This window comes from Alosa sapidissima, chromosome 14, assembly GCF_018492685.1.
Source record: "Alosa sapidissima isolate fAloSap1 chromosome 14, fAloSap1.pri, whole genome shotgun sequence".
Lineage (NCBI taxonomy): Eukaryota > Metazoa > Chordata > Actinopteri > Clupeiformes > Clupeidae > Alosa > Alosa sapidissima.
In genome coordinates this window covers 26035976-26060678 of record NC_055970.1, presented here as the reverse complement: position 1 = coordinate 26060678, position 24703 = coordinate 26035976, and the positions used below count along the sequence as shown (strand labels likewise).

Sequence of the window (24703 nt, the reverse complement as noted above, 5' to 3'; positions counted from 1 at the left end):
ATGACAACCAACTGCACTAACTACCTACTGCATACAACTGCCATTATGTGAGTTGGTAGTGCACTTAAACAGCTGGTAGGACATTTTATTTATGGTTATGGGATTATGTGACTTACGAATAAACAATACATAATCTTTAAATAGGTATTAATTATCGCTGATAACTTTCTTGTAGTCATTCCATTCATTGAATCTGATTCCTTGCTGAAATCCACTCTTTATCCAATTAACTAATACAAATTCAATTACAGTAACTACTGTCTAAAAAAAACAGTAGTGCCTTTTCAGTGTTTCAGTGTGTGTGTTTTTTGCAACAGAGAGCGAGAGAGAGAGAGAGAAACTGAGAGACATGCTGAACTCTCATACTCTCATCTCAGCGGTTAAGGCTATGTGTTAAAGGGAAGTGACTGGTAGACTCCATCAGTGGGCTCTTCTTTGGACTAAGGCCCACAATGCTGAGGTGAAGGACTTAAGAGTTGTAATGGTGTGGTCATCTGATTTTAATGGGTTTATCCCTGAGTCCCTGACACTGCTGCAGGTCTAGTCTAACCCCCTACAATGCAAATCACATATGGGGGACAGAAGCCACACACACACACACACACACACACACACACGCAAACAATTGGCTCTTTTCACTATGGGGTAAAGCTTCTGACTTTTTCCATTTCTATGATTGAGGCCGGACGGGAGAAGGGCACGGTCGAATCAGGGCTGAACCATGGACTTTTGGAATGGAATACGATGCAACAATAAACCCGGAGAAATGTAAAAACACACTAGAAGCAGAGAGGGTTAAAGCGGAGCTAGTAATCAAGGATCTTTGATCTGCTAGTAATCAAGGATCTTTGCTAGAAGCATTTGTTTAGGGTTGCCTAGCAACAGAAATGCTTAGTTTTGTGAAGAAAAATGATCTACATATAATAATCTTCGCAAAAGAATTAAGGATACTGCTTCTTACAATTTCATGACTTGTTTAAATGTCCTTGTAATTAATTTGACGTATGCTCGTGGTGTCATTGCTACGCACTGTTTAGAAGTTTCTGGAAAATGTTAACTAATGTCCCTGATGTTAAAGCTCTTTATGGAAACAACACAGAGGCCACGCACCGATGTTTAAGAGCGGGGAAAAGCTTTGGGTCAGCCCCCCCACACACACACACACACACAGACACACACACACACACACACAAACACACACACACACCGGTGTTTAAAACCGGGCAAAAGCTTTGGGCCAGCCCTGGTCTTTAATGGAAAAGAGCCAAGTGTGGGGTGGTGTACAGGGACTACGTAAAAGTGGTAATATGTAAAATACGATAAATAAAAATAAATATTTTAGGCCTGTTTTATCAGTACCCAGACACACATCCCTTCATCATATATGTACACACACACACTCACTCTCTCTCACACACACACACACACACACTCCAAGTGCAGGAACAACTGAGTGAAGCCTTTCTAGAGGAGGACATCATCTATGAGAGACATCACTCAATTCACTCTAGCTAAGGACAAATCATATAGCCAGCTTTAAAAACTCATCACCTGTCATAGGCAGATATCACACTATGTCTGGAGTGGTCTGTGAGATCTACCCAAGCATAAAGTAGCTATACTGAGGGGCTTGGCTTGAGTTAAGTGTACGTAGTGTATTTGACGAGGAAAGCTAGTTTCCACTATTCTAGAAATGCAATGTTAAAAATCGAAACAAATTGTCTCCCAAATGTGTCATCCCAAGTGCAGGGGAGGGGTTGCCCTTATTTGACAGGGATTGTCAGGAAGTGAATGCGAGAGAGAGAGAGAGAGATGGGGGTGGGATCAAAAAATGACCTCGAGTCAGGTGGTCAGGGGGTAGTCAGACCCAAATGTGGCCAGATGCTGCAGCAGTGTACTACACAGTTTCTCCCGATTCCATACCATACTTTAATCTACAGTTTTCCCCAATTCCATACCATACCACAGCTGCCCTGATTCCCCCGATTCCATATCATACTTTAATGGTAAACATGCTCTTATTATTCCACCATACACTAATGTATGAAACCACGCTTTGTTCCAATAGATAGAATGATCCATGTGCCCTAAATTGATGTTAAATGAGCTGATGAACAAACGGTATAATGAGCTAACTGGTGTTGCTCTGCGACTAGCCCTAGCGTATAAGCCTGCCAAAGCCTGCCTAATGACTGCAATCCCTGTGTCCCAAATTATCCCACCATGTTCCAGTTGTGCTGCCCACAGTGCAAATGCACACAGAGGTTCAAGTCACCCAAAAGGCCCTTGCTTTAAAAACCTTGTTTACCTTGTTTATTGAGTGCGGAGCTATTCCATAGAGTTGCATTTGGAGTAGACCTGCTACTAATGAGCATCAGTCCATAGTATACTGAAAGCTCAGGTACTCATATCATGACAGACAGACAGAGACAGAAATCCCCAAATTCCAAACCTAATCCAGAGAGATTTTATGCTCAGTTTTACATGACATCATTTCAGTGGATCTGAATACAGCATCTTATTGACCTCCCCATGCCAGTATACCATACTGTCAAAGCTGCTTTTCAAATGCGAAAATTAAATATATGAATATGAGGTGTGACAGGTTGTTCTCTGCTGTCTGTTCCTATTGTGTCCTGACCTGGGAATAGCTGCTTTGTAAGTCCCTGTTCCTATAGTGTGTCCTGAGCTAGAAGTGTTGTGTGTGAGCTGCTTTGGTCAGTCCCATCACTCACACACTCATGTGAGTCTCCTGACCAGCAACACACCACCAGGCTCTAAAAAAAGCACAAAATCTCACACTCAAAACACACACACAGACACACACACAAACATGCATGCACCTATTCACACACACTTGCATGCAGAATCAAACATTCAAGTGCATATAAAACCCACACTGGAACATGAGTGTTCATTTTACATGAAGCTCTCACTATTACCCGCTCTCTCTCTCTCACACACTCACACATGCACATTTCAATAGTCCATCCCCATAAAGTGTGTTTCAGATTTGATATATCATATGACAGATTTAGACAGTGTTGTGGCATTGCTGTGGCATTCTTTAGCTGTGTCTGTGTAGGAAATTACCATTTCAGTTGAATTATTACTCATTAAAATAGATTTCAATACAATAGGATCATTTTCAATGGTACATGTATGCCTTTGTGCCATAAATGTGTGTGTCTGTGTCTCTGTGTGTGTTTATGTGTGATTGTCTGTATCAGCACACCCCTCTGTTTGCAGTGTAATCGTCCATGTTTGGAGCACCATTTTGTGAGCATGTGTGTGTGTGTCTGTGGGTGTGCACATGTGTTTTTCTCAGCACCTGTGCTGGCATCATTCCTCCCATCACAACAGTGCACAAATAGTCACATACAGTCACACACACACACACACACACACACACACACACACACACACACACACACACACACACAGGCTATGACAGAGACGACACCCTGATCCCCCTCACACTCAAGACAACTCAGCTGTACGAAATCTGTGTTGACAGGCGATCTCCGTCTGGAATAGACGAAGTAGCGAAGAGAGAGAGAGGGGGGTGATAGAGAGGGAGAGAGAGAGAGGGGGAGGGAGGGAGAGAGTGTGAGAGAGCAGGAAGGAAAATATAGAAAGAGAGAGTATCCATAGAAATAAGGAGAGAAAGGAAGGGAAAGGGAAGGAGAGGCACGAGACAGAGAGAGAGAGAGGGAGGGAGAGAGAGAGAGAGAGAGAGAGAGAGAGACAGAGAGAGAGAGAGAGAGAGAGCATTAAGGGGGAGAGGCAGTGAGCAGGAAGAGAAAGAGAGAGAGAGCATTGAGGGGGAGAGGCAGTGAGAGAGAGAGGGAGAGGAAGAGAGAAACAGAGCAGGCAGGGAGAGAGAAAAAGAGAGACTCAGAGTGAGAGAGAGAGAGAGCAGGCAGGGAGAGAGAGAGAGAGAGAGAGAGAGAGATAAGTGCACACAGGAGTAGCCCGCGCCTCTATTGTGAGTGCTTAGCAGGGGGGAGTGTAATAAGGAGCTGGTCTGGACGAGCTCGACGCGGCTGCACTGGTCACTTCTGTAGAGTAGATCTCCGGCTGATATTTGAATACCATGGAGGAGGACATGGACGAGGGGCAGACCCAGAAAGGTGAGCGACGGCCGCTTTTGGTAATTTTGTGTTGTCCCGTGCCATATATCTTCTTTGTTTGTGCCGTGTACCTCAGTGCATCTGTTTATAATCCCCGCCTGGGTCCTTTTGTCTGTGATCAAGTGGATTACTGATGTGTGCGAAAGAGAGATGGAAAACAGGTCACTGACTGACACATTGTAGTTCCCAAATCAGTTGTATCTAAAATGCTGCTTTTCCATCATGGGTTGCTCTGCTGTTATTGTTTGGCTTTGGTGTGTGTCTCTGAGCTACAGTCATGAAAAAATCATACATTTTTCTGTCTAGCTGAGAGATGTAATTTGTTGGTGGAGGCAAATTTTTAAAAAATGTGTATAACAGAATTAAATAGGCAATGTACTGATGCAGAAAGAAATGCAACTTGTTTGGTGTAATATTTGGCGACAGGTTTTCCGTGGAAGACGTGCACACACACACACACACACACACACACACAAACAGAGAGGGGTGTGTGCTTGTTCGGGGATGCTGTGGAGCACTGAAAGGGACTGTCTTTGTCCTCCCGCGCGTTTCTGTTTGGCGTCTGAAGGAGGCTGCTTCGAGTGAAGCCGAGCTCAGAGCGTTCACCTCCCACCGCCATTGTCTCCAAATCAAAACCTTTCTCTCCTTCTCATTAGAGGCGTGGGGGTCGCACTTCTTTCATTCGCTTGTTGGTTCATCTGTTTGCGAGTGGCAGCAGTTGTTTGCTTTTGTGTGAAATGGGTTTGCTATAAATATGCACTGTGCAGTGAAGTGAGAGCTGAATTTTTTTTAGCCTTTGAGAGAAAATATCGGTTTGAACGCAGTTAGCCTATTTACGTTTGGATGATAAATATTAGCATTTCAGTACATATTAATAATATTCTAGCAGCTATATTTTTTGTTCGAAAAACATCACAGGGCACACAGGAGGGATGCGCGAGACACTGGTCAGGATTCATCTCTCTCTTTCTCTCTCTCTCTCCATCCTCCCTCCCTCCCTCTTCCTATGTGTACCCCCCCCCCCCCCCCCTTTAAAGGCAGTGTTTGACAGGCATGATGTGGAATCGTTGCCATGGTAGTGGCCATGTCATGTCCCCATAGCTGCGCGCACTGGCTGTTTAATACATCGGAATGAGCGCTCTATATTTCTAGAGGTGCATCATCAAGTCCATTTCCCTTTCAAAGAAGATGTGCAGATTCGATTTGTTTCCATGTTTAGTCCACCACACGCAGCAATTTTAAACCCGCCATCAGCATTGTCAGTGCAGTGCCATGTGAAAAAAATGTAGCCTATGCGATAAAGCCAGACTCTCCTGTTTTGTTGCTATCTACCTTCGTCTGACGGTGTGGATGGAATGTGTAGTTAGGCTATACTTTATGGCGCTGTTGAGTAGCTGGGTCATATGCTGCTCCACTCTTCCATGGCTAGCAGCTGGTTGCTGCCTGCTCTATCAAATCTTCATGGCTGCATGAAACATTCATCTTAAGGTGCTGGGTTGAGTGCTTCATTAATGTTGTGCTTCACCACTCCTCTCTGAAGAGAAACATCATAATGTGAACACGAAGATGAGCTATTATCACACACACACACACACATATACACACACCTGAGGTATGTAATTTCTGTTGACCTAAAACAGGGATACTTGCTTCTGGGATAGTGTTGGGCACAGGCAAACACATACACATATCACAGGCTATGTGCACTTATGGACACCCCCATGCATACCAGTCATAATTACAGCTGACCTGAGAATAACCGACCCGTTTGCATGCACAGTACACCCATGTTTGTGTTCTGCATGTGGAAGTTTTGCGTTCCCTGGATACAGAGCAGTGAGTAGCAGCACAACAACAGCAGATCTCCCTTCAGTTGTCTTTTTGTTTAACGCTAGGGTTCCCCAGGGCTCAGGACTCTATGTAGGCTGAGAGGGAGGAAGGCAGCAGCCTCCATAGCCCTGTTAGTGTCTACACTTCGAAGCAAACATGAAGAATGAGCCTGTGTATGTGTGAAGCTCACAGCGCTGAAACCTTAGCTGTCCTCCTAGCCCCCTCAAATCCACAAACAAAACGTCATAACCTTTCCCAAAACAGCTCCTCTGGGGGAGACTGAATCAGGCAAGAGTGCAAACACAAACAAACACACACACAGACACACACACACACACACTCATACACAAACACACCTACACATATACACACACACACACACACACACACACATACACATCCAGATGCATTTTTTTTTAAAGGACAAGCTTTTATTGTGCATACTGTGCATGACACAAGAATAGCAAAACAGTCAAAAGGCTTTTAGATTTCACTTTTGTTACCCTCACACAAAATAATAAAAACACTCTCATCCTTGTCATTTCTTCCCTGCTCTACTACACCACCTGCTTACAAACCCAACTGTCATGGAATTGCTCAAACCTAACCAGTCTCCGGAGGCTTGTTTGTAGAGTTCTGGTGTTGGTGCATGACAGGGTGCTGGCAGGGCGCTGATGTTGGTGCATGACAAGGTGCTGGTGTTGGTGCATGACATGGTGCTGGTGTTGGTGCTGGCAGGGTGCTGATGTTGGTGCATGGCAGGGTGCTGATGTTGGTGCATGGCAGGGTGCTGGTGTTGGTGCTGGCAGGGCGCTGGTGTTGGTGCATGACAGGGCACTGGTGTTCATCTGGTGTCTGTTGAGTGTGTGTCAGTCAGACTGCTGAGCAGTGTGAGCTCACCAGCCAGAAGCCCAGGCATTTCCATATAATAAGAGGCCTGGTGCATTTAAATGCATCATCTTCACCTACATATCTGCTATAAGTCAGGATGTCAGGACTGAAGTCAGATCTTCCCAGGCTCTCCCCAGGTTCATATTTCATGAAGATTATAATATGGCACAAATTATTTTGAGGGTTGGGTGGAAGAACCATAAGCTTTGGTCCCCCACTCCTCGAGTCCACCCCCCAGATTCTGCTTCTGGGCCCTGCTGGCCCGATGGAGAGGGGATCTGTGCTCGGTCCGCAGTAGGCAGGGCAGAAACAGAGCTGTGGCTCTCTCTGCTCTCACAGGCGAACTGTCTTGGAGTGAGAGCCCTGGGGCCCCTCAGGGAAAAGGGCATTTCATTACTGCAATCATTACTCTGAGAGGGAGAGAGAGAGGGAGGAAGAGGGAATGAGAGAGAGCAAGGGAATGAAAAAGGGAATTAGAGAGAGAGAGAGAGTTGATCGCCGGCACGCTGACTGGGCAGACCCTTGTGAAACGCCACCATTGTTTGTTTTGGTTTGTTAAGAACCCTGCAGTAGACGGCTCGGGTACCGTCTGGGCGTGCAGAACCACAGGCCCTCCTCTGGTGTCAGTGGGCTCTGCCGAGGGGTCGTTAGAACGGCGAAGGTACAGTTATGATGCTGAGCTTTTTAACCAGGAGGCCATGAGTAGGACACTGTCACCACATTTACAGCCAGATTTGTTTACCTTCAGATGATGTCTTGTGTACTGTTGACTCAGGACGAGAAGATCACAGACATTACTTCAGCCTGTTTCTGTCATGTGGTTGTTTTGTTCTACATTTGACTATGTCTGACTCAGACATGATGATGCTGTGTCTTTAGCTGTGATGATATGACTGTCAAACATGCCACATGACTGAGTGGTTATTCAATCTTATAATAATATAATTCAATCTGATAATCAGGTTGCTGTGTGTTTGTTTAGGTATTATCAATAGCCAACACATAACACATCAACAAATCTGTCGACTCTGTCAGTCAATACAGTCTGTCCACCCTGTCCAACACAGCTGAGCCCAGAGAGGAAATCATACAAGCAGAGAGAGACCAGAGTCTAGCAGCGATATCTCTTGGTGTAGTAGGTCATATGGATTCACCCATTCAAAAGATGTGTGTCGGCTTTCATTTGACACGTGTAAGTACCCATGGAGCAAACACGCTCATCTCCAAATAAACTGCGTCTTTGGGTGAGATTATCAAAGCCTCAGTAATACAGGGTGTTTATAAAACAAATAAACCAGTAGAAACCTGACAGAAGTGTTATCATTGCTCTATAAGGAGTCCAGATGGTTATAGGTGTATGTGTTCACCATCCACCTCTGATAGCTGATAGCAATTATTAAAAGTGCTTAATAGACCTTTGATAGCTGATAGCAATAATTAGCAGTGCTTAATAGACTTTTGATAGCTGATAGCAATAATTAAAAGTGTTTCATACCATTGAAATAGTTCTTGTCAGTTCCCCATCGTACTTCTGTGGTGTTAACTGAGTTTGGAACGGTTCCAGACCAGAACCGCTGTTCAAAACAGGTCCATTAGTGTCTATGATGCTATAAATCTGATGAAAGACTTTAATTTATAGAGCCCTCGAGGTCGATGGCAGGCAGTATTTCTCCATCCATTTAGCCATGTGTTACATGTGGACTTTCATCATTAATCAATACCTTTAATTGGCATTCAGCACCATGTCATTGGAGTACATCTACTCAGCTATTTCATAATCAATAAAACAGTGTGAGAAACATCAGGAACACACTTTCCATATTGTGTGCAGACACACACACACACAAACACTCATGCACAGACATATCTCTTGAATAATACACACGCCCACATTTCCACTTTCTCTCGCTGTCACAAACAGACCCACCACACTACACATCCCCCCTCCCTCCTCCCAGTCACATTTTGGCTAATCCGCTCTGTCTGTCTGGAGAGTTGTGACTTCTCACCAGCTGTGTGTGTGTGTTTGTGTGTGTGTGTCTGTTTCTGTGTGTGTTTAGAGTTAGAGTATCTGAGTTTTACAGTATGTGTCAGTTCTACTCGAAACAAACGATTTTTGTTTTATTGCCATTACTGAAATGCTGCCCAGAAACCCCCTTAGCAGAGTCTTCTAACATTTAAAGGCTCCAGACCTTATTACATACTCCAGGAAACTGACAAAATACTCGTGCACTATTCTGTACACAAATCACATGGTAAATGGGTGCTAACAGTAATTCATCAGTATAATGTCTGTGTCAATATATAAATGACCTACTGTGGCTTTGAGAAATTCCAACAGTAAATCAGCATTTTGAAGGACACGTTAAAATGGCAGATAAAGTCGTTTAATGTCATATAGTCATGCAGTGGCCACTGTAGAATAGGCGTGAGTTATTTCCTGTGTGTGGGACGTCCTTCTGTCCCCCTGCCATCTTACCGCTCATTACCACAGCAAATCAGGTGTCGGAAGCACGGCTCCTCAAGAAGAGGGTGAGACGTCGTGCTGAGAGAGTTCTGTGTCCGCGCATGCTCTTCCTGTGCTGTGTGTCACAGGCAGGTGTAGTTTCACCTGTCCACCTGCTGGAGATTGCAGTCTTAACACTTGTCTGCCAAAAGCCCTGCTGGCGCCCGCAGGCAGGCAGGCCGTCACTGGCCAGGGGAGAGAGGAAAAGAGAAGATGGGCGTTTACCAGAAATGTCTCCGCACACACACACACACACACACACACACACACACGCACACACACACACACACACACACACACACAACCAAACAACCAAAACTACATACAGGGCCAAAACTGCTTTTTTTTAAAAATATGAATAATCAATCACCTCTATAATTCAGTTACATTTCTCGGGTCATTTAAAGACAAAAACAAATAAACAAGCAAAAAAGCAAGACTGTCCATCTCCATGAGCAGACACAAATTAGCAACAGGACACACATGTTGAACACTCTCCCAAAATCAGCCCCAATCACTGCCCAGTCCTAGCCCATCCAAATCTCTGCCTTGCACTAGCTCTGGTGTGATTTTCCAGCATTTGCCCCATGCTTGTGCGGTGGCATTGGTAGAAAAGTGCCAAGACGGTGTTAATGCTAAGTGTGAACGATGGCCATAGAATCGGCTGAGACGGACAAGTTTGCAAGTGTTACCTCTAAATGTTTCACAACCCTTTCGGTGCGGATTTCACGCTTGAGTTGGGCGCTTATTGTTTATTTAACTTAACACTATGTTACTAACCCCCCCCACCCCCCATACACACACACACACACACACTCCAGGCCCTCTCCCTCGCCACGCTGCTCTATTGTCCTCTCGCTATAATCTCCTTCTCTATCTGACCAAAGGGGGAGGGCTGTGCTTCCACCAATTGTCCCCCAGACATCAGTTGTGGTTATTGTTAGAGTGAGCGTGTGACCCTTACAATCCCCAATGATCTGCTGTTTGTGGAGTGTATTTAGGGGAGCTCATATTTACGTCTATTCCTCAGGAGCAAAACATGAAGTGGTCTTAGAGGGTGTAGCAGGTGCATAGGCTAGGCTGGGAAGAACCCCCCCCTCCCCCACCCACACACACACACACACACACACATACCCCCCTGCCCGTGCGACCGTGAGATTTCCGAGCGCATTGCTTTCTTTCTTTCTTTCTCTCTCTCAGCAACCCCCCCTCACCCCCCCACATTGAAGTGACCCCCTTTCACTCTTTCACTCTTTCACTCTTTCACTCTTTCTCCTTGTTTCATAAGAGGTCCTGGCTGGTGCCAAAAGGAGTGGTAGCAGCTGAGAGGGAATCCTTGGTGATGGAGGCCAGGGATGGGGCTGGTGATGGAGGCCAGGCGTTTTCAGGGGCTTTCAGAGCTGGCAGGAGCCTGGCTTTAGCCCTGAGCATAATCTCTGTAATGCGCAGCATTCGGCCGCTTTCTCTCGCTGAAATTTGTTGACACACGACGCTCGCAAAGTGGGTCAGCGTTCGCTCTGAAAGCGCCGCTCTATTCTCAGAATAAGCGCCGCCGTTGGCATGGCAACCATGCTGGTTGATTAAACATGCGCAGTGCGAGGGAGAGGGAGAGGAAACTGGGAGGCGCTCACACAGCTGAGAACCTGCTGGCACCCACACACACACACACACACACACACACACACACACACACACACACACACACACACACACACACACACACACACACACACACACACACACACACACACACACAGAGCGATAGAGCCATCAATTCTGCATGTCCCAACTCAACACCTTTCAGGGTGCCAGAGGAAGGCACAGCAATTGCACGTCCTGTTAGTCTAACTGCTCCCTGATCTGTCTGGCTTTTAGCACTACGTTACCTTTGTCTCCCAGCACTTAAGATGCGGCACGGTCGCTGCGCTCCCCTAACAAGGCTGGAGGCATCAGCAGCAGATAAAATGTTCCTTAAAGCATCAGCCATTAAGACATGCACTCAAAAAACACATGTACACACACACACACATGAACACACACAACGACACACACACGAGCACACGCACACACACACACACACACACACACACACACACACACACACAAATGGCACTTTCTTCCCCTCCCAGCACTGCGTGACACCCCACTACTCTCTCTGTCCATCTGTCTGTCTCTTCCTCTCCTCTTTCTCCTCTTTGTGTCCTTCCATCTGCTCCCTCTCTCTATCTCTCTCTATCTCCCTCTCTCTCTCTTTTTCTCTCTCCCTCCTCTTTCTATCTCTATCTCTCTCTCCCTCTTTTTATCTCTATCTCTCTCCCTCTTTCTCTCTCTCTCTCTCTCTCTCTCTCTCTCTCTCTCTCTCTCCCTCTCTCTCTGTCTCCCCCTTGGGGTAGTGGTAGGGTACTCCTGTGGTTTTGAAATGGACAGTGCACGGTATCCTTTGTGTTGGCCCCAGACAGGGGGTCCCCCTTGTTTGTGTGTGTTTGTGTGTTTGTGTGTGTGTGTGTGTGTGTGTGTGTGAGTGGAGGGGTGGCCATCAGGTCAGCATCACCCCGCTGTATTGGGGATTAACGTGGGGGGAGGAGGTGACATGCCCACAGCTCATAGACGGACAGATGGGACAGGGTCAGGGCGAGTCGGGCAGAGTGTGTGTTTGTGTGTGTGTGTGTGTGTGTGTGTGTGTGTGTGTGTGTTTGTGAGTGTGTATGTGTGTTTGTGTGTGTGTGTGTGTGTGTGTGTGTGTGTGTGTGTGTGTGTGTGTGTGTGTGTGTCTGTGTGTGTGTGTGTGTGTGTGTGTGTGTGTGTGAGAGACTGTATGTGGGTGTGTCTAGGGAGAGGCCATATATTATGGGGGGATGGAGATTGGCTCTGTTTTCTGTATGTGTTTGTGAGTGGGTAGGAGAGAGTAGATATGTGTATGTGTGGTGGTTCATGTATTTTGTTCATGAGCGAGATTGGGTGTCTATTGTGTATGTTGTATATTTGTGAGAGGTTGTATGTATGTGTATGTGTGTGTGTGTGTGTGTGTGTGTGTGTGTGTGTGTGTGTGTGTGTGTGTGTGCGTGCGTGTGTGGTGTGTGTGTGTGTGCTTTGAGGGGTGAGTGTTTGTGTGATGTGTGCATGTATGTCTACTACTGAAGAAGGAGGTTGGGTGTGTATTGGGACGAGAGAATGTGTATGTGTGTTGGGGGAGGGGCAGACATTGGTTGTGGGTGTTGTGTATATGGAAGGAGGCAGAGCCTACTGTTTTGGGGGAGGGGGAGTTGGGTGTGTGTGTGGGGGTGTGTGTGTTTTGTCAGTTCGGGGAATAGTGTGTGTACTGTATGTGTTTGTGTGTGTGTGTTGAGGGGGGGGGGGGGGGGGGGGGGGGGGGTGCTGTTCGGGGAGTAGGGTGTGTGTGTGTGTGTGTGTGTGTGTGTGTGTGGGGTGTCAGTTCAGGGAGTACGGTGTGTTGACACGAGGCGAGGGCGTGGTATGCAGTGGTAGTTTGCTGACTGAGGATTTGGGTTAAGATATGATTAGGATTATTTCTGTACGCATAGACTACTGTGTAAATATATTTGCCAAACACTTAAGGGAGCAGTGTTGATTCTGACCTCAATGTTACAGTAAGTGCCACTAAACATACAAACACACACACACACAAACACATGCACGAACACACACACACACACACACACACACACACACACACACAGTGTACAGTATGTGTGTGAGTGTAAATGTGTCAGTGTGTGATTGTATGTGTGTATGTGTGTGAGTGTAAATGTGTGTGTGTTTGAGTGTGTGAATGTGTTAGTGTAGATGTAGATGTGATTGTGTGAGTATCGATGTGTGTAAGTGTGTGAGTGTGAGTGTAGATGTGTAGGTGTGTGAGTGTAGATGTGTTTGAGTGTAGATGTGTGAGTGTGTGAGTGTAGATGTGTTTGAGTGTAGATGTGTGAGTGTGTGAGTGTAGATGTGTTTGAGTGTAGATGTGTGTGAGTGTAGATGTGTGAGTGTGTGAGTGTAGATGTGTGTGAGTGTGTGAGTGTCAATGTGTGTAAGTGTGTGAGTGTCCATGTGTGTCAGGCGATGAGAGGGAGGTGATATATCTGTCATCACAGGTGATTTAACTCAAGCGGAGCGGCTCTTAATAATGCATGCCTGTGGAGGCCAGGGGATCTGGCCCGCTGCTGAATTATGGATACGGCATCAAACAGGCTCTTTAGCCAATCCCCAACGCTTAGGCCCGTGCCACAAAGCACCTCGCACTGCCAGGGTCACACCGGATAGCACACAAGTCAGATTTGGCTCTGATCTGGCTCAGATATCTCAACTCAGAGGGAGAGATTACACTATCTTTAAAAGAGATACGGACAAACAGAGAGAGAAAGAGAGAGATTTGGGCAGGTGAGGACTATTACTCAAGCCACATACAAGTGAGGACTATTACTCAAGCTACACTGAAGACACTGAGAGAGGAGAGATACTGTATGGATCATCAGGCACACACACATACACACACACACACACACCCACACACACACACACACACACACGCACACACACACACACACACACACTATGGGTCATCAGATTGCACACACACACACACACACACACACATACTGTATGGTTTATCAGATTGTCCAGCACATCTGGTTCTAATGTGCCATAGATCTGCACCAGAGCTGTGATCCAGGTAACATGAGAGAGGGATGAAAGTGTCTTAGATGAGGTAGATAGACAGAAAGAGAGAGAGGGAGAGAGAGAAAGAGAGAGATCTTTAGAACGGATACCCATCTGCACCAGATGAAGATCTGATCCACCCAGTTGCTATCAGTGTGAGGATGATAAACATCTAACTGATATAGACATTCAAACTCAATGCTATGGTTTCTCCCACCTGTGCAGTTGCCACGGAGACATGTCTCCCCTCCAATGTAATCAGTGGTTCTATAGGAAATTACATCATTACAGTAAGGCGTTTAGCCACTCATGTTTAAATAATACTGCAGTCTGTCACTGCACATAGAGCCGGCTGCTCCGGAGTTATGAATTCATTATTATTGTAAATGTGTACTTGGAGAGTCAGGATCCACATGCAGGGTTGATGATGAGATTGCACCTAATGGTTTCTCACGTCCCTACAGGCTCAGAAACATATAAAAAGCAAGTGCACTGGTTTAAGGCAAGACAAGGTAAGCCAAGGCAAAAGCATGTGCATTGGTTTAAGGCAAGACAAGGCAAGGCAAAAGCAAGTGCACTGGCTTAAGGCAGGGCAAGGTAAGGCAAAAGTAAGTGCACTGGTTTAAGTTAAGGCAAGGCAAAAGCAAGTGCACTGGTTTAAGGCAAGGCAAGGTTAAAGCAAGCGAGCCTGTAGCTTTGCACTGATGTGGTACCCAGCACCCATCCTCCACTTACAGTAGCTGATTTATGAGTCATAGTGTTGAAACCTGCATCTGCATTTTATCCCTCACTAGTGCAGGTCACACATGCACACACACACACACACACACACACACACACACACACACACACACACACACACACACACACACACACACACACCCATACTTGCCGTGACCCTGCCCTGGGCTGAGGGGGGTAGGGTGTTTAGAGTGTGCAGAGGTTGGGGGGTTGAGCTCCAGGGCAGTTATGCCCAGCTCAGTATGTATTGAGGGCACACATGTGTGAGTGTGTGTGTGTGTGTGTGTGTGTGTGTGCAAAAAGGGGGTTATGCTCAATGTTAATTGAGGCTGTATGCACATTTTTTGTGTGGTGGGGTTTAGCTAATATGTCAGATTAAGCCCAGGCCAGTCCAGAGAGAGAAGGAAGGGGTGCATGTGTGAGAGAGAAAGAGAGAGAGAGAGAGAGAGAGAGAGAGAGAGAGAGAGAGAGAGAGGGAGTGAGTAAGAGAGTGTATTGGTCTGTGTAGGACCGTTATACCCTGTGTGGGAGTGTGTGTGTGTGTGTGTGTGTGTGTGTGTGTGTGTGTGTGTGTGTGTGTGTGTGTGTGTGTGTGTGTGTGTGTCTATGTGGAGGCCAGGTTGGAGGTTGTGCGTTGCTCTGTTGCATGTACTTGTAATTCCAGTCAGGAGTCAGGGAGCAGACAGAGCGAGAGTAAAAGAGAGAGAAAGAGAGAGACAGAGTGATAGAGAGTAAGATCGCAAGAGAGAGAGAGGGGGAGCAGTCCTCAGCAGTGTCTGTGTGTCAGACTCTGAGTGGAACTCCACAGGCTCCCGAACCCTCTGCACCCAGGAGCGACGCCGGCACTGAGCAGCCAATCAGACTGCCCCTGTGCAGTACCCATAGGGAATACAGGACCCATGTCAACCAGAGTGATCAGATTATGGGTGTTATGCATTTCATTTGTGAGCGCGCTCTGTAGCTCCGCTGTTGACTGTGGGCATGTAACATTAGACATGACGGAAATCGGACTCAGAGAGATTAATGTAGTCGGAATGCCTGGGTGGAATTCCATGATTGGATTTGTGCGGAAATTTCATTGTGGTCATGGCATTCCATCAGGGGAAGCATAGCTCGGAAATCTAATGTATGTCAGTGGCCTGAGTTTCCATTATAGGTCAGAGGGACTGTATTTTATATAGAGATATTCTGATTTGCTTATCCTCTCTTTCTCTCTCTCACACATTCTGTATGCATTAGCAATGTATTCTGAGCATGAACAATGTATGCTTTTGTACAGTTTATTTTTTTTCTATACGGTTATCATCATCATCAGTTTTACGCCTTAATAATTTAATATTAATATTAATAATAATGAGTAATATACAGTAAATAAGAGATACAATATTAAATGTATAGATGTTTATGTTTGTGTCCTGTGTGCCGCTCCTGTGGGTGTGAAGAGTTGCCATATTAAATGTATGGATGTTTATGGTTCTCCTCTGTGCCCCCAGGGTATGGAGAGTTACTATATTAAATGTATAGATGTTTATGTGTATGTCCTCTCGGCGAGTACTGTCTGAAGTGCCTACGTGGCATCCGTACCCATGTGATTATTAAATGTATAGATGTTTATGTTTGTGTCCTGTGTGTGCCCAGGGTGTGGCGAGTGCTGTCTGAAGTGCCTGCGTGGCATCCCGTACCCGTCTCTGGTGGCCACCATCCTGCTGTACGCTGGCGTGGCGCTGTTCTGCGGCTGCGGGCACGAGGCTCTGTCGGGCACCGTCACCATCCTGCAGAACTACTTTGAGGTGATACGGGCACCTGGAGATGGCGTGGACGTCTTCACCATGTGAGTTAGCGCCACCACTGGGCCACTTCATCTTTCACTGGGCTTTACAATCAAACACTTTCTTAAGTTATTAGACACATTAAAGATCTCCCCAGATCTCTACTCTACTCTCTCTTTCTCTCTCTCAATCACACACACACACACACACACACACACACACACACACACACACACACACACACACACACACACACACACAACTCCTTCCAGACCAAAATCTATCTTCTGAACATGAAAAGAGCCGTTTGCATGCGGATAGATGTTCTGAAACTCAAGAAGAACTCTAAATAATGTACATCGCACTACTTTGCACTACACGCACATATGCAAATACGCATTATGCACACACACACACACACACACACACACACACACACACACACACACTAATACAGTCTTTGTCCTTCTCTCCACCAGCATTGACATCATTAAGTATGTGATCTATGGCATTGCCTCTGCGTTCTTCGTGTACGGGATCCTGTTGATGGTCGAGGGCTTCTTCACCAGTGGAGCCATTAAGGACCTATACGGAGACTTCAAGATCACCACCTGTGGACGCTGCGTCAGCGCATGGGTAAGGCAGCCCTGTACGGTGTGTGTGTGTGTGTGTGTGTGTGTGTGTGTGTGTGTGTGTGGTGGGGGGCGGGGGGTGTCACAGAACAGCTTGAGGAGAGGAGATTAGGTGACCTCTCAGTTCAGAGGGATTGTGGGTAAAAGATTCAATGACAAGGAGGCTTTACGTGAAGTAAAAAAGTTGCAGGTGGTAAGACTCCTGCATGGGATGCTATGGATAATCTGCCAGCTCAGAGTGATTGCTGCTAATTCATTGCTCTAAAGATATCTAGAGGTCAAGACTGATTCTGGAGGAGCACATGCATTGGCAAGTGTATGGACGATACTGTAGTACAAAGCTATTATGGGCCTGTTTCTCATGGCTAGGAGAGATTAAACTGTGAAATTACAGGCTATCTATCTGCGTCATGACCTTTGACCTTTGGGCTTTGTGTGTGCAGTTCATCCTGCTGACCTACATCTTCATGCTGGCCTGGCTGGGGGTGACGGCCTTCACCTCTCTGCCCGTGTTCGTCTACTTCAACATCTGGACCATCTGCCAAAACGCCACACTGCTGGAAGGAGCCAGCCTTTGCCTCGACCCACGCCAGTTCGGTACGCCCGGGTCCGGCCTCCACAACACACTCCACAAAACCACAAAACCCTTCATATAGACCCAGAGATCTATATGAATCTTCTCCAGGAGTGTCTAGCATAAAGAAGGAAGCAGGAGAAATGCTTTAGGAGAAATAGGTTGCATTGTGTACTAAAACCCTAAAAACCCCTAAAACACTTGAGTTTCTCAAAGTGCCAGAGCTGGCAAGAGGAAAGGACAAAGATAATTACTCTTTAGGACAAACAGAAGTCATGAAAACAGTACAAATTAGGTCAAGTACTATGGCTTCCAACCTTAAAGTAGAATAGAGCAGGGCAGAGCTGCTTGTAGGTGGACTAGTTCTGTGCATGTGCTGTGCATTCATGTTGGCCGTGTCCCTGTTTCAGGAGTGGTGACCATCGGGGAGGAGAGGACAGTGTGTGCGGGATCTGAGAAGTTTTACAGGATGTGTGTCTCAAATGAGGTGAGCAGATGTGTGTGTGTGTGTGTGTGTGTGTGTGTGTGTGTGTGTGTGTTGTGTTTGTGTGTTTCAGTTTGTGTGCATATCTCTGTGTGTTTCTCTTTGTTTCTGGTGATGTGCGTATTTTGTGTACAGTATGTGCATATTTCTGGTGTGCGTGTGTATATATGTTTTATGTACACATGTGTGTGTGTGTTGTTTCTGTGTGCATCTGTGCATCTAGTGTGTGTGTGTGTGTGTGTGTGTGTGTGTGTGGTATCGTCTCATCTGTCCCTTCCTCTGTCCCCTACAGTTGGATATGACCTTCCACCTCTTTGTGTGTGCGCTGGCTGGGGCTGGAGCTGCAGTCATCGCCATGGTGAGAGACTCTTCCAGTCAACACTATTGCACTCTCTCACTATACCCACCTGGAATGCCCATGGCAACAACAAATACAATGCAGAGATGTCTCATTCATGTGTGTGTGTGTGTGTGTGTGTGTGTGTGTGTGTGTGTGTGTTTCAACACAGGTCAGATAGCAGAAAAATAATGCAGGGTGTTTTTTTGTGTTTTGCTTAACAATGTTTATCTGGTCCTATGGGACCCAAAGAGATGCATCCATCACTGTCTGCACACACTGCACACATAAGCACACACACACACACACACACACACACACACACACACACACACACACACACACACACACACACACACACACACACACTTTATACTCTTTACCTGGAGGAACAGACCCAGGTGTGTGGGTATTCATGTGTGTTTATGATTGTGTCAGGGTGAGAGGATGTATGTGTGCATTTGTGTGTGGGTAGATAGATACAGAGAGAGAGAGAGAGAGAGAGAGAGAGAGAGAGAGAGAGAGAGGGAGAGAGAGTAAGAGAGTAAAGTATTCAAAGTTAAGTATTTTTATTTATATAGAGCTTTTCTTAGCACAGAGTGCAACCCAAAGCGAGAGAGCGAGAGAGAGAGTGTGAGAGAGAGAGAGAGAGGGAGAGAGAGAGGGTTTTAAGACTAAATGATTGGTATATGTATCACAATAGACACTTTATTTATAAGAAAGAAATTTAGAAGAATAAGAAAAAAAATGGCATAGAATTTAGTTTTATTAAAATGTATTTCATTCAAACTGTCAGGAAAGCTCATAACAAGCACACAAACTTTGGATGCATGAATAAGTGTTCTCCCTCCTTGGCTCATAAGCCACCAATCATATCCACACACCTTGATAATATTGTGTACCACTAATCACATGCAAATAGCCAATATGTTCGGTTGCATCATCAATATGTGACAAAACAACAGAAATGACATAGAGAAAGATTTTAAATCTTAAACGGATGAATGCCGCCAACAATTTCATATTGATCGTGAGAACTGATATATGGGCAGTTGATAACATAGCAAGTGTTCACTATTCTATCGTGATTTAAAGGCAGACCTCTATCAGCAGCACAGTGGCAGCACAGTGCTCCATACGTGTCCCTCGCCTCTCCCCTAATTACTTTTAACCGTCGTTACCAATTTGCAAAGGAATAACTAATCATTCATCATGAGATGTACAGTATTTCGTAATATCTTAATTCTAATTATGTTTCCCATTGTAATCGTGCAATGTGTAATGCTTTGCATGGACGTGCGCTGGTGTGCGTTCATGAATGATAGAAGGATGGTGCGTGCACCTGCCAATATGACTGTTGACATGCGCTCTTAAAATAGCATATGAACAACTCGCCATTGATTTCTGACCAGGTTTAGGTGGTGTACGATAGCGATTTTTAGATAACGCGCCAGGGCCCTCCCTAGGTTGTTAATTGCCACACCCCTGGGCGCAATGTTTAAAAAATAAACGTGCAAAATACCGAATTAAACTTTGCGCGGGTGGAAAACGAACTTTACGCCATGCGCTGGTGCCCAAAATACAGCCCTAGAATGTCATGATAGGGCCCTTAATCTGACTAATTAAAATTAGGGCCCTTAATCTGACTAATTAAAATTAATTTTAAGGCACTTGATCACACATGAGCGAAACATTTCAGGCTAATAAATAATATCCATTTCAGCTTCATGGTGTACAGTGCCAACGTTACTCCTGTTTCATAAATTCAAATGAGGTTATGATAACCAAGTGCCTGGCTGGACACTTTTTATCTGTATTTCAGCCTTCTCGGCTAAATCCTTTTTTTAGGTTGTTAAATGTATCAATGATTATTGATACCTAAACATAAGAATAATTTTAGTGTGATGCATTTTAGCCATCTTGCCCAGCCCTAGTCTGTTCTATGTTCTCCATGCCTGTGTGTGTGTGTGTTAGCTGACAAGGGTGGACAGCTGTGTCTATGTGTTAGAGAAAGTATTATTTGTGAGTGATTACATGTGTCTGTGCTTTATTGTGTGCATATGTGCTTGTGTGTGTGTGTGTGTGTGTGTGTGTGTGTGTGTGTGTGTGTGTGTGTGTGTGTACGGGTGTCTGTGTGTTTGTGTGTGTGTGCGAGTGCGGGTGTCTGTGTGTGTGTGTGTGTGTGTGTGTGTGTGTGTGTGTGTGTGTGTGTGTGTGACTGTCTGGGAAGGAGGGATTTTGGCGCATTGGAGAGACAGAGTTTTTCTCTCTGAGAGACGCTGGGCATGTCGTATGGTAACCATGGAAACTAGGAGAAGAAAGGGCCCGGAGCCTGTTGAGAACATCTCAGTGATTTGCGAGGAGCCATTTTCTAAGAAAGAGAAGGCTGCCGCTAGTCAGGGGGGACTGTGTGAGAAATCAATCTCTCATTAGCATTTAAAACAGCTTGTTAGATATTAAAAGTATTGTTTCAAATCATGTATAATATAAATATTCCAAAAAGACAACAGTTGTATTTATATAGACATATTTTGTAGCTCAATGTGAGAGGAAATATCGTTGTTTTTGTTACTTGTTGGTTATGAAACGTATTGCGTGTGGCTGTTCAGTGTTGGGGTGGCGAGTAGTGGAGTGGGCAGTAGCAGTATCCATGGTAGTCATAGCATCGGATTCACCTTATCGACTATTGTCTCTGATGCAAGCACTCACACTGCTGCTGTTGCCTCTGACAACGATGGTGTTTTCCTCTTTGATACCAACACCACTCGAAGAAAAACAGGGCGAATCAGATTCGACGACTTGAGAGCTCTCACAGCTTTCTCCTGCTTCCTCTGAATGTCATAATGGCTTTACATACAAAGAGCACGTATATAAATCTCTCACTAGCTGGGGCTATGTTCCCTTCCACTTGATTTTATATTTCACAAAAGATAGATGAACTTCATTTTGCTATGGGCAATTGAGGTAAAGAGATTAACAATTGAATTAATCCTAATAGGAGTGTCGTCCATAAAACACATAAAGAGATTTTATGGAGTGAACATGATCTGGCTGGAGTGTAAATGCCAGAACCCTGAGCTCTCTGTGGCAGAATGACTGCTTGGAACATCAGCTGCCATGGAAACAAAGGGCCCCTCAAAGACTTAGTCAGGTCTGCCACCTGGTGGTGGAATCAGATGTGTGTGCATGGTAGTCATACAGTGTGTGTGTGTGTGTGTGTGTGTGTGTGTGTGTGTGTGTGTGTGTGTGTGTGTGTGTGTGTGCATGTGATAGTTATACTGCAAATATATTGTACATATTCAATTTTAATGATTTTTTATTTCATTTTATTCATTTGAATAGCACCATAAACAATTCAACTTTTCTCAAGGCACATATAGAAGGTGGCGTTGGAAAGGAGAAAATCTGCTTTTAACACAAAACCAGTTCTAAAAGGGCAGAGCCATCTAGCTGAAGCCTTGCATTTGTGAATGCTGGTGTGTAAAACTGCTCCTCTTTTTCAGATCCACTACCTGATGGTGCTGTCAGCCAACTGGGCTTACGTGAAGGACGCCTGTAAGATGCAGAAGTATGAGGACATCAAGTCCAAGGAGGAGCAGGAGCTCCACGACATCCACTCCACGCGCTCCAAGGAGCGCCTCAATGCCTACACATAAGGCAGGAGCACGCCCGGGGGAGGAAGTCCAGCGATGTCACTTCCTGTCACAGGAGAGTGGTGACGCTGAGATGATCTCACTGGTGTGTCTCACTACCACCCCATGACAACCCATTCTTTTCACATACAGACAGTATTATCAACATTATTATAATTATGATTGAGATTATGACTATTATTATTATGATTATTATTGTTATTATTTAGAAAATGAATAGGTAGTGTACAAGCTACCTTTGCTTTATGTTTTTTAATGACATTTTTACTCATTTTTAATGGAGGATTTTTTAAAAGCTCTTTCTTTCATGTTCTTTGTTCTATTTCTCATTTCTGTTATCTTTTTGTTAGTTTTGTTTCTTTTATTTTAATTTCTGTTGTTTTTCTTTTATGGGTCCGTTCTGGGGTCTAAAGGGTTCCAAGCACATTCCCCTCCTGTGTGTGAGAGTCTCTTCACAGATCTCGTTCTAAAGAACATCACACATGCAAGGGCCATCACTTCAGGAGATAAAAAATAACAAAACTAAAAAAATAAGCACTCTTTTTTTAACCATTTGTGGGGAGGGAGGCCCAAAACCAGCTAATTCTGTATTATTCTCCTATTATTTAAAGATATTGCAAATGTACCATAAATCTTTTTTATTTACAGTCAATATTCAAGAGTCTAACCAAAATACTATAAGATAAAGGTTATTATTTTTGCTCGTTGTGCCAAGCCTGCATTCAGCAGAGCCAGGTCTGACTGTCAAATACATCAAGGGGTTACTGCAGCCGTTGTTTGACCCTACTGGCGTTGCCACACACACACACACACACACACACACACACACTTCTAATGGTTCTGGAGCACATCTGGCCCCGTTCTGATACGGAACCGATACAGCACCAACACGGAACCGTGGCCGGGTGGAGACAGATGTGTTGTGAACACGGTTGCTGTGTGATGCACAGTGCCAGACACACACACACACACACACACACACACACACACACACACACACACACACACACACAGTGCCAGACTGGTCTTACTGCTCGGTATGCATACCTGTCTTGTCATACATGCACGCCAATTATTTTAGAGCCCCTCCTCTTATTTTCGTACAGTAGAGAATGAGAAATAGAGCAGGTAAGTAGGCAGTTTTGCAGTTTTCTGCTTTGTAAATACTCCTAATGTAAATGTATACATGTACGTAAGCACTTCAACTTCAGGTAATAGCCTAATTCGTAATGAGAATCAAAACACATTCCACGCGTGGGCGAAAGAGGGAGACACACCGACGAGTCCAAGATGGAGGCGATGTCCTGACATTCTCGGAAGACGTTACAGATTGGCGGGAGATTTCATTTGGAAAAAAAAAAAACGAAAAAAAATAAAAAATAATCACACACAACAACCAAAAAATCTTTAAAATAAAAATGAATAATAAATTAAAAGAAGATAAAAAAACCTATAATGATATATCCTGATGACGATTAGAAAAATCACTTGTTATCTTGCTTGATTTTGCTATTGGACTACAGAGGTGTCTTATCATTCTTTTTACTGCCTGGCAATTCATGTTTTGTCAGTGTTATCAAAGAGCTAGTTTTGTGCACATATTGGATCATTGTGAGCTCTTTCTAGGTGTAAGTGCATTGGTATTCAACTGCGAGTTGAATCTCTGTACTGTTAGGTAAACGACTGTGAATCTAGATGTTCTTTGTGGCATGGTCATGCATTAAATGGTAATCGTTTTACTGGAAACAAACATACGAAAAAAATATAGAATTTTCATTTTACTTCATTTTAATTTCCTTCTTAATTTGGTCTCAGTTGTTTGAACACGTTGACCTCACGTGAAGAGGCTCAACTCTCCTCTTTTATGAGTTCTAAATCATGTGCAGTATTTCAACTCCTGTGCTCTCTGCGTTTCACACAAGTCTTCTCTCAGCTTGTAGATGGTAGTGTTTGAGTTGTGTCTGTTTGGTTTGTGCTGCGCTTCTTTACCCATGTCCTGATCTTGCCTCCCCGTAATCTTGTTGCTCTTTTCAGTCTTGACCTGACGACGCTTTCCGCTCCCTCCTCATTGTAGCCTTTTGTACGTTCACCCAGAATGCATAGTAGAAGCCTGTAACCATGGGTCTGTTCTGTACATACATGTGCCAACCGCTTCAACAGTGGCTTTTCTCAACTGTAGGAACAAACTGCTTGCGTAAATAAAAAGATGCACTGGTGTACTTGTTCATAAATATGCTCTGGCTCGTTTATTGTCTGCTTATGATACGTGTGTGTAGCGTGTGTGTGTGTGTGTGTGTTAAGTGGATAGGGGACATTATAAAAGTGATCTGTGATTTCATATGCCCCCAACTAACAATGCAGACTGATGAAACAGATTTATGTGTCTACATTAAGACTGTAGTTATGGTTATGGTTATAGTATTTATTTATTTAAAAAAAAAAAAAGAATGTGGTGACCTGGCCATATTCTTTGTTCTCATTG

The 24703-nt window shown here is 44.9% G+C and overlaps 1 protein-coding gene across 1 annotated transcript; it reads left to right on the top strand.

Annotated features, from left to right (window-relative positions):
- The first annotated feature begins 3877 nt into the window (after window positions 1-3877).
- On the top strand, window positions 3878-24452 carry gpm6aa (glycoprotein M6Aa). Its single transcript, XM_042062051.1, has 7 exons — window positions 3878-4133; window positions 16411-16603; window positions 17021-17177; window positions 17617-17770; window positions 18158-18234; window positions 18524-18589; window positions 22072-24452. Exons 1-7 carry the CDS (start codon window positions 4097-4099, stop codon window positions 22222-22224), a joined length of 837 nt encoding a protein of 278 aa, XP_041917985.1. The 5' UTR covers window positions 3878-4096; the 3' UTR covers window positions 22225-24452.
- Window positions 24453-24703: the final 251 nt, after the last annotated feature.